General features: G+C 44.2%; 1 protein-coding gene across 1 annotated transcript; it reads right to left on the bottom strand.

The window, feature by feature from the left end:
• Positions 1-8,428: 8,428 nt before the first annotated feature.
• Positions 8,429-10,247, bottom strand: LOC123040265 (probable cystathionine gamma-synthase 2). The gene is made up of 5 exons (XM_044463156.1): positions 9,603-10,247; positions 9,305-9,508; positions 9,086-9,172; positions 8,653-8,982; positions 8,429-8,545 (listed from the first exon to the last, which is right to left on the bottom strand). Exons 1-5 carry the CDS (start codon positions 10,245-10,247, stop codon positions 8,429-8,431), a joined length of 1,383 nt encoding a protein of 460 aa, XP_044319091.1.
• Between the last annotated feature and the right edge of the window lie 667 nt (positions 10,248-10,914).

Here is a 10,914-nt window from a genome sequence, read left to right as displayed (position 1 = left end):
ATAACTTAGTACAACCTCGGACTTTTTTGTGTTCAGATGCATAATTCAAATCCACGTCATCTACTTTCAACCCTTTCTGATATAATTTGCTATTTTTGATGCATTTACTGATTTGTTTTCAGAGCTAAATCACTGTGAAAGTGAAAAGCAGTACAAAATGAACTCTAAAAAGGTTGAAACTTGGCAAGGTATCATTATTTCACCCGCATAGCATGTGCAAAAAAGTAGAGAGGGTTACGGCAAAAGCTGGATGCACTTCGTGTACAAACTGGACAATCTTTTAGGAAGTATCAGGGTTTCGAATGAAAATTCATCTATTACACCGGCTATTCAATATTTTAATAACTTAATACAACTCCGGACTTTTTTTGGCGTTCAGATGCACAATTCAAATCCACATCATCAACTTTCAACCCTTTCTGACATAATTTGCTATTTTCGATGCATTTACTCATTTGTTTTCAAAGCTAAATCACCGTGAAAGTGAAAAGCAGTACAAAATGAACTCTGAAAAGGTTGAAACTTGGCAAGGTACCGTCATTTCAACCGCATAGCATGTGCAAAAAGGTAGAGAGGGTTACGGCAAAAACTGGATGCACTTCGTGGACAAACTGGACAATCTGTTAGGAAGTATCAGGGTTTCGGATGAAAACTCATCTGTTACACCGGCTATTCAATATTTTAATAACTTAGTACAACTCCGGACTTTTTTTGCGTTCAAATGCACAATTCAAATCCACGTCATCAACTTTCAACCCCTTCTCACATAATTTGCTATTTTCGATGCATTTACTGATTTGTTTTCAGAGCTAAATCACCGTGAAAGTTAAAAGCAGTACAAAATGAACTCTGAAAATGTTGAAACTTGACAAGGTATCATCATTTTACCCGCATAGCATGTGCAAAAAAGTAGAGTGGGTTACGGCAAAAGCTGGATGCACTTCATGTACAAACTGGACAATCTCTTTCGAAGTATCAGGGTTTCAAACGAAAACTCATCTGTTACACCGGCTATTCAATATTTTAATAACTTAGTACAACTCCGGACTTTTTTTGCGTTCAGATGCACAATTCAAATCCACGCCATCCTCTTTCAACCCTTTCCGACATAATTTGCTATTTTTGATGCATTTACTCATTTGTTTTGAGAGCTAAATCACCGTGAAAGTGAAATGCAGTACAAAATAGATTGAAAAATCACTACAAATTTGAATATAACGATAAATCACACTAATATTAAACATAATAAACTCTAAATACAGCAAAAAAACTACTCAGAAATAAATAGAAGAAAATATATAAACCAGAAAAGAAAAAAACTATATGAAAAAAATTATTTCCGTGCTGTCCAGTGGGCCTGCTCGGCCTTGGGCGTGCTTATGCAGGCCCATAAGGCCCAGCAGGCTCACAGGGCAGCGCAGCAAAGTTAGGCCCAGAGGCCTGGATTAGATAGGAGCTCGAAGGAGCAGCCTCGGCTGGGTTTATAAACCAGTGCGGCTGCCCTTCGCTCGGCGAGGTGGGACTAAACATTGTGCACCGTGGAACAGGAGCGCACCCCCTTTAGTACCGGCTCGTGGCTCCAACCGGTACTAAGGGGCGTGTCATTAGTACGTGGTGGAGCCACGAACCGGTACTAAAGGGGTCGCTTGCCGCTGCTTCGCCTGGCAAAATTTAACCTTTAGTACCGGTTCATGGCTAAAACCGGTAATAAAGGCCTCCCCTATATAACCAGCACTTCGAAAATTTTCAGTTATCATCCATCTTCGTTGCGCCCCGTCCCCGCATCGCCCCCGTCGCCGTCGTTGCCACCCCCGTCATTGCCCCAATCACCGTCGTCGCTGCCCCCGTCCGTGCGTCGCCCCCGTCCGTGCGCCGCCCCATCGCCGCGTGCCCCCGTCGCCGTATGTCATCGCCGCCCCGTCGCCGTCGTCGCCGCGCGCCCCCGTCGCTGTACGTCGTCGCCGCCCCCGTCGCGCCGCCCCCCTGCCCATCGCCCCCGTTGCCGTCGTCGTCGCCCCCCTTGCTGTAAGATCGATTGCCGCTCGCTGGCGGCATCCTGCACACACACACACACACACACACACACACATGCACACACACACAAACACACGCACACACACACATGTTTAATGTCAAAATGTTAGATTATATAAATGTTAGATTATATAAGAATTAGATAATGTTAGATGAATTAGTTTTTTATACTTTTAGTTATAGATGAATTTATATTAATGTTAGATGAATTAATATATACTAAATTTAGGTATATGAGATTTGATCATCTAATTAAAATTTTAGTATACAGAACTATCTATTTTATTTTTTGTAAGAAAATTAATAGAACTAGTTTGGTTGAATTAGTTGAACTAGTTAGTTGAATTAGTTGAATTAGGACCTATACTTTATTTAGGTATATTTTTAGTAAGTGCTTAGTTGAATTAATTAGTTGAACTAGCTAGTTGAATTAATAGAACTAGTTTAATTAGTTGAATTAATATATAACTAATAAGTGTTTAATGTTTCACCTATGAACATAGGAAATGTCGTCTGATGACGAAAACGATTTCATTATGTGCGAATACCGCGAAGACCAATGCGGCTTGTGCGACAGAAATTTCTTAGTTGATGATAGGAGCTTCATCACCAAGTTGGATGAGACCTTCGAAGTGGATACAGTAACTCACAACGACAAGTCTTTTTTTCATAATTAAGCATGACTTATATATGATGCTTCATTTGCTTCAACTTATTATTTTAAATTTTCACTATTCTACTAGCGTATCCCCTGCCATGCAAGAATTTTTGTCTTGGATAAGTTAGGTTTCAGTCATAACAAAACTATGGAGGTAAAGAGAGTTTACTTGAAGACCGAGCATGGTTATACCTTCAACGTCAAATTATACAATCAAGAAATCTACACTCATTTTGAATGTTAAACTTGGCAAGCACTATGCATGGCTTATGCATTTGAGCCTGGTATGTTTATCACCTTTGATATTCGTCCCGAAGATGATATTGAAGGTAATAGAGACATTTGGGTCGATGTCCAGGCGCCTCCAGTTCTACCATTATGTGAGTTTCTCATGCCATATTTATGTTCCATATTGTTTTTTCAAAAATAGTTGACAACTAAATTCTATTGACAGCTTATTTCCATTCAAGCAAACATATCCAACGCTTGGTAGACAGGACCGTCCACTGTCCCGGGGCTGAACTAAACTGCAAGGGGATAAGTCAATATGTTTCATGGCTTGAGGATCTTGATGCTGTCAAGAGAAATTATTTTCCTAGACTTGCAAATCTTAGTACTCAAAACGTGCGATCAATAATGTTCGTATTGAACTACGGTCACATGTATTTAGAAAAGATGGTAAGATTTTTACTATTTGTCCTCAGTGCATCTTTTGCATACATTATTTTTAAGCTAAACTTCATGTTGCTAAGTATGCTACTATATGATGTTCTCTTCAACAGGGACTCCCGATGATAGTTGTGCCTCAGTGGATCTCGACTAACGGTCGCATGTCAATTGTTAGCTTACGGCCAGGACATCCTACATTGAACACGAGTGCATTCAAGATTTCTAGAACCGAGTAATGCTTAATAGTGAAAGACTGGAGCAAAATTGTGAATGATCGCAGAGAAGTACTAGGAGTCAACAAGCAGAAGCGCAACCCACAATTAGGAGACAGGTTCATCTGCATATGCTCCAATATGATGAATCAGGAGAGCTACACATGTTCTATGCCATTTTACCGGAGAGAGAGAGAGCAACATGAGTGATTAGCATGCTCTTAGTACTTGTCCTCTCATGTCCGTGTTCTTCATCCTGAACTTAATCTCAAAGAGTGATCATGTTGAACTCGATGATATCTTTCCTTCTGGTACAAAGTGAATGTTTCTTCTTTAAGCTGGTATTGGTGGTGATTAGATAGCGGTAATGACTATGATGATTAAATAGTGGTAATGACGACTATAATGATTTTTAGCTAGCTAGTATACCGTTAACTTGTTTGTAATGATATATATGATGCAATAGTTTTTATATTAATATGATGATGATGAGTTACTATATCATTTATGAAAGAAACCATAGATTAGTTTCAATTGGATGGATACAGCTAGCTAAGTGATCAAGTATATGCCATATCCATATTAATTACTTGCTCACCTAATATAAGTGATCAAGTAATATATATGGATATGGCATATATACTTTGATCACTTAGCTAGGATCCATGCATGCATCCAGTTGAAACTAATCTGCGGTACTTTCACCTAATGATTTAACAACTCATTACAATGTAAAAACAATCTCTAAATTAAATTGAAAACACAAAACTAAAGGAAAAATAAAACCAAACCCCCCCGAACATTTAGTACCGGTTGGTGTTACCAACTGGTACAATAGGTCTCTTCGCACCCAGCCCTTGCTCGTGCCACGTGGTGGCACTTTAGTGGCGGTTTGTGACGAACCGGTACTAAAGGGGGGGACCATTAATCCCCACCCTTGAGTGCCGGTTACACAATCGGCACTAAAAGCCCTTACGAACCAGTGCTATAGCCCGGTTTTGCACTAGTGCCATGTCGGCCAGTTGTATCGGTTAAACCCAACTTTTTGCATTTAACCAAGAAATTCTTACTTCTCTTTAATTAGTCAAAATGGCAAGTTTTCACCTCGAAATACCTCAAGATGAGGAGCATGACCCACAACTCATCATGGGGCGGATCCGGAGGAGGAAGATCTGGCTATGGGCTTCGCCATGGAGGAAACCATGGCGGAGTTCGAAGTCGCCCAAGAGGAGGAGGCGGTGGAGCAGACCTTCATCCTGGAGTCCATCCAGTCGGAGGCCGTCATGGAGGCCAACCGGCGGATGCACCCATCTACTCGGATTCCGGCATGATAACTATGGACATCTCCAACGATGAGTAGTCTAGGGTAGATAGGATATCTACGTAGTACATTGCCTTTTCATTATCCATGGCTTATGGATTTGATGTATCAACTTTTAGGTACTTGGATGCAACGGACATATTTTGAGATGTGACCGATCACTGCTCATGGACGCGTCTGTGGGTGTTTGAGGGCTTGGATTTGGTGTCATGGTTATAGACGCTCTTAGCTATCTAGAGATCTATCTGCCTCTAGCCATGAGGAAACATGTGAACCTATCATGATGGATAGATGTAATTCCGCCCCCACCCCCTAACCAGAAGCTTCAATTTCATCCTCAAAAGTATATGTTTCCCGTGCTTTGAGAATTTCACCATGCCGCGACACTTGATAATTTTCCCCGAGCCATCAATCTCACGCGTTTGGTGATAGTGGTACCTTATTCACCTATTGTCTTGTTATTCTGGTCTGGGTTTGGAATATCCTCTACCATGGAGCTGCGAGGAAAGGTCCGCCCTTTCCTATAACTTGTTAAATAAAATAGTATATCGATAATAGGAACAGATGGCATCAAATATTAACCCAATCCAATGAAGTACCTAGTATGGTAGTACCTACTAGTGCGTACGATACAAACAGAGCTGCATCACATGAGAAATGTCAAAGCAGGTAGCGAACTCTCAAAGTTTGAATATCATTTGAGCTACGGTCCATGTGTACGTTTTCATTGTACACACTAGGCTTTAGTTATTATATCTGTGAGGGCCACCCAATAATTCTTACTAACCAACTATTGTATTACCCATTTGGAATATTTTACCTACAGTCGACGTCTTTTACGCTTGTTGACACTTTGTAGTGCATGGAATGTAACCACCTAGCCGCCAGCCGGCCAGAACAATTGGTCGCTGCATAGTCAAGCCGAACAGTGAACAAGTTTAGCAAATTGAGAATATTAGATTTGTGCAGTCCGTACACGTTAACTAATTTAATCACTAACACGTTCTTTGATAGGGTCCAAGAGTCACCCATCAAACTCGGTAACACGCCAGAAATAAGCATGCATGTATGCACATGCATGAACCTTGAGGCTTAACCACCCCAAGGCAGAGTCATGCCGCACGCTTTAAAAAGTTATTTTCAAAAATTTGTGCAGTCGGATTTACTGATTCAACATCTCAAGATGGAAATAGTGCTCAAACACGCATTATGCATTGTCTACCAGAACAATATGACTGTTGTTTGCTACTTGGTTAATCGAGTTGCTTTTCCGTTAGAATTTAATTAGCTAGTTCATCTCGTCTTGTTGTGTGTGTAACCGTGTATGTTGACTATTTCTGAAATTATCGACAATTAACTTGCATACACCAATGCGCGTCTAGACGTCAAGAGTTAAGCCTAGATTGCATAGGTAACAATTATTGTGACCCAAAGGGCGGTTTTGGGCGCGTTCCCATACATTGGCGGTGATTAGGAAGGTGTGCGGGATGGGGTGTCTTCTTCATCTCCTGGCATAGTGGCTTCACCGGTGGGGATGGCCTCTAAACGGGCTTTGTAACTGGCTCATTTTTGGCTACTTCGACAACAGCATTGGCTCAGTGGCAGACCAGATTATCCCCAAAAATGCTACTTTCACAGTGCTCGGATCCATACTGCTTACATATGACAGCCCTTCCACACTCACAAGTCTCGTTCACGTCGGTCTGGAGTTTAACTTGGAACTACTTCCTCCACATGTTAAAGTGGGGCTCGACGTTGAGGAAGCACTCACAGAGATTAATAAAGCACACGATGTGCAAGATAGAGTTGGGAGTGAGGTGGTGCGTTTGCATGCATTAAAATTGGAGAATACCATAGTAAAAGAGATGGATTGGGTAATTAAGACTGCAGAGGAAGAAAGGGATGAAGCTAACCCATTTGTAATCCTACGACTTGGGCACGTTCTCCGCGAAGATGCAACTGTCCGCCGTCTTGATCAACAGTGAATAGGGAATTGTGACAGTAGGTTGCAAGAGGCAGCCTTTGTTAACAAGATGCAACAACATAGTGCCAGTGTTTGTGCATGGCATCTATTAGCCCTTGGTCAATAACGGGACCTTCTCCTTGGCCTTGGCAATTGTGGTGCTTTTCCCATGCCGGCGATCTTGTTGTCCCTCATCGGATGCTTGGACTTGGGAGCCATGGAGCAGCGGTGCAACAGAGCATGGAGTAGGTGTGTAAGGAAGAAGAAGAGGAAAAGGGGCAGGCACATAAAGGCTTTCCTCCATTCATCCCCTCTTTGTAAGCGAATGGAAGGAGGAACGGCGGTAGTAAAGCCCCTCCATGTCGTAGGAAATCCCTTCACATCTCCACTAATGCCTCTTAAAGTGCATGAGGATCAAGGTGTTGTCGTTAATTCTTGAGGAGATCAAGGCACACACCGCCGTGAGATGGGATGAGGCCTAGGTGGGGCCTCCACATGTCATTTTGACCAGTTGTGAGGCGGTGCACATGGGCCGGCTTGTCTGGGTGAAGAGACCAGCCGATCTGATTGAGTCGGGTCCAACAATTTAACTAGTATTACGCGAGAATACGACGCGTGGAAGTCAGTTGTGCCTAAATATCAATGTTAAGCTCAGCTATCTTCATCGAAAAGTCAAGACCGGAGTGGTTCATCCGACTTCGGGAGCAGTCAAGCTATAGGAGATTGATGACAAACTGTTAAGGGAGCTTCGAAGAACCAATTTGAAACTTGGCAAGCGAGAAGGTAGTGTTGTAGATTGGTACCGATCAGGAGGTTGCCAAGCTTGAAGACTGGTCCAGGGGCTACTTATGGTGTTATAGCCTAGGGGTACAACACCTTATAATTTCTAGTCCAAATAGGCTGGTCCGAGGCCTCCTAGATCGATTTCCTCCCAGGCCATCATGCCGGTCCAAGGGCCCTGTAGAAGGAAGTCTCTGAAGGCCTTGTTATCCAAGACAAGGAAGCCAGGGTGATTCAAGACTCCCCTCCACCGATGTAGCCGACTAGGTCGTGTAACCCTATGGTCCACATTATCTTATACATAAGCCAGGGCGGAGCTAGTCGATAGACACACCTACAATCTCTCAATTCAACAAAAACAATCACAATATAGATGAGCATGAGTACGTTTTTACCTCGCAAGGAGGGCCCGAACCTATATAAACATGTCTCTTGTTTCCCCACTCCGACCAATTGACCATGCCGGGATACCCTACCGAGTGATCTACCCTAATCAGCGCCGACACTATGGGAAACAATGTTTTTTTACCCGAATAAAAGTGATTGACATGGCTGTAATAGTGAAACAGAAAGTAAAGTTTTGTATATTTGAACTTCTTTCAATTACATATGGCCCGAAGCACATATTTCTTATCATCAAACTTGATGCTCTTCCTTCAAGAAACAAAAGAATACAGAATAATTACCTTTTCTTAGGATTTCAGCACAATTTGACTACCTACCATATGGACAAAAAGGGTTTCTACATAGCTAGTTTGTCAAAATTGTTACACTATTAATTAGTGATCAACCTAAATTTTCTCCAGGGCTTGGAGAATGTCATCCCTGAGATCCTCAAACTTCTCAATCCCGAAGCTAAACCTCACCAAGTTGTCCTTGATCCCATTCTTGGCCTTCTCCACATCACTCTCCCCCCGATAAATACACAATCCATGCAATATAAGTCAAAATGTCGACCATAAATATATATAGTGAACCATCCTCTAAGATGCAAACGAGAGGAACTCTAGAGCGCCACGTACCAAAAGGACATGACCGCCGGCTGTTGCACGAGGCTCTCACACCCGCCAAGTGAGGTTGCAATGAAGGGTATCTCCAATGCGTCGATGAACCTCATGACGCCGTGCAGTTCTGATGCCACCTCAAAGCTGATGACGCCACCGCAACCGGTCATCTGGCTCTTGGCGATGTGGTGCCATGGGTTGCTGATGAGTCCAGGGTAGTACACCCACTCAATCTTGGGATGGTTCTCGAGCAAGCGCGCCATGCGCAATGCAGTGTGGTTTTGTGTTTCCACGCGAAGCGCCATCGTCTTGAGGCCGCGTATGATCATGTAGGCTGCGTCCTGCAGTAATTCAGTTCCAGTGCAAGTGGTAAGCTTTAAAATCTAGTTTTCTTGAATAAGAATGAGTTTAACATATGTACTACAGTTAATATATACTACATACCGGACTAATGGCGCCGCCGAGGTCGTGATGCCACGCACGTATCCTAGAGATGAGCGCATCCGAGCCGCTGATGCATCCTGCAATGACCTGAAATGGAATAACATGATGAGAAGTCTTAAACTATATAAACACTACTAGTGATCATGGAAGTAAAGGAGCAAAATGGCAGTGTAATTGTACGATCTACGAAAATACATGTGATCTAGGGTAGCTACTCACGTCGTGATGGCCGGCAATGTACTTTGTGGCAGAGTGCACGACGATATCGGCCCCGACGGTGAGTGGCTTCTGATTGATGGGCGAGGCGAGGGTGCTATCGATGCACACCAGAGCCCCTTTGCGGTGACACAGCTCCGCGACGAGCTTAATGTCGATGCACTTGAGGTGGGGGTTCGTCGGACATTCAGTGTAGAAGAGGGTCACCTGCATCATAGCCAAGCATCCCAAGAGTCAGAAAAAATCAACATACATGCATATGGATCCCTTGGTTATATATGTGTTATGGAAATTAACTTACGTCGCCCTCGTCAAGAACGGCCTTGAGTGTCTCCATGTCATTCAGCTCGACGAATGTCACCTTGATGCCCATCTTGGAGAGCTTGTCGCGGATGAAGGCGCGCGCCTCGCTGTAGCACTCTGTCGTGGTCACCACGTGGCCGGTGCCGGGTGGCACGAGCGCGAGCAGCGTGGCGACGATGGCGTTCATGCCCGATGACGTGACAAGCGTCGACTCGGCCCTCTCTAGGGCACTGATCTTGTCCTCTAGGACCTTCACAGTGGGGTTGCCGTACCGGCCGTACTCGAAGCTGTGGAGCCGTCCTTCCTTGAACGCGATGAGGTCGTGCGAGCTCTTGAACCAGTGCGTCGTGCCGCTCACGATAGGTGTCGCGATCGAGTCTGTGTCCATGGCGCCGTTCTTCCCCATCTTCTCCCCGGCGTGAACCGCCAGGGTCTCGTCTGAGAGAGTAGCATCTTGCTTCTGAGCCGTGGCGGCAGCACCGACACCGGCGTCATCCTGCTGCTCGGTGGTAGGGAGGGTGGCATCAAGGACCACCTCGGGGCTCAAAGCGGTGACGCGCTTTGAAGAACGGCGAGCGCGGAGCAGGCGGCGCTGCTCGGTGGGCGAACCCTTGTTGACGAGAGGAGATGACGACCGCGCCATTAATTTCTAGTGGGATCGACGGAGAGTAGTGAAAACAGGTGGAATCGACGAAGAGCTCAGATAGGATCAATGAACAAGTTAGGCAGAGCTAACTGCTCGTTTGTGTTCTTGCTATCTGTGTATACGTTGGTGGTAATATATACTGGCGATCCATCAGTCTGGCTCTGTGAGCGTCGATTCATATCTACGTGTCAGCCTCCATATGGTATCATCCATTACCACATGCCACATGTGTCATCCATGCTCAGTCTCGCAAGCGTGTAATTAAGCCGTGTGGTAATTAAGATGTACTAGTGGATCCATGATTAATCTACTACATAAGGCATGTGATTAGTGAGCTGCAACGTGCCAGTGGGATTAAGAAATACTGACCTGGGCCACGACGAATCTAAGGGAAGTCTTAGGTCAAATCTGCGTGTTTACATCTACAACGCCGTACTGTGATCGATGCTGCGCTGGACAGGACCTCATCATTAATCAAAGCTGGGTCTGGTAGATTTGAGGGAACAAACGAAACCAGTCCGGTAGGATCTACATGGAAGAAACAGCGGCGCATCAAATGGAAACCTAGGTATGAAACCACCGGTATAGAAAACGGTTTTGGAGGTGGTTTCTGGATACACCCCTTAGGCATTTCTAACCGATCCTCTAAAAATAGCGGAGTATT

Source organism: Triticum aestivum, chromosome 2B (genome assembly GCF_018294505.1).
Source record: "Triticum aestivum cultivar Chinese Spring chromosome 2B, IWGSC CS RefSeq v2.1, whole genome shotgun sequence".
Taxonomy (NCBI): Eukaryota; Viridiplantae; Streptophyta; class Magnoliopsida; order Poales; family Poaceae; genus Triticum; species Triticum aestivum.
This window is presented reverse-complemented; position numbering and strand designations above follow the sequence as displayed.

Bases quoted from the DNA above. Each gene is read 5' to 3' on its own strand.
- LOC123040265 (XM_044463156.1), bottom strand. From the start codon at position 10,247: ATGGCGCGGTCGTCATCTCCTCTCGTCAACAAGGGTTCGCCCACCGAG. The intron at 9,509-9,602 runs GTAAGTTAATTT...GCTATGATGCAG, and splicing joins CCGTTCTTGACGAGGGCGAC to GTGACCCTCTTCTACACTGA. The intron at 8,983-9,085 runs GTATGTAGTATA...GAATTACTGCAG, and splicing joins TCGGCGGCGCCATTAGTCCG to GACGCAGCCTACATGATCAT.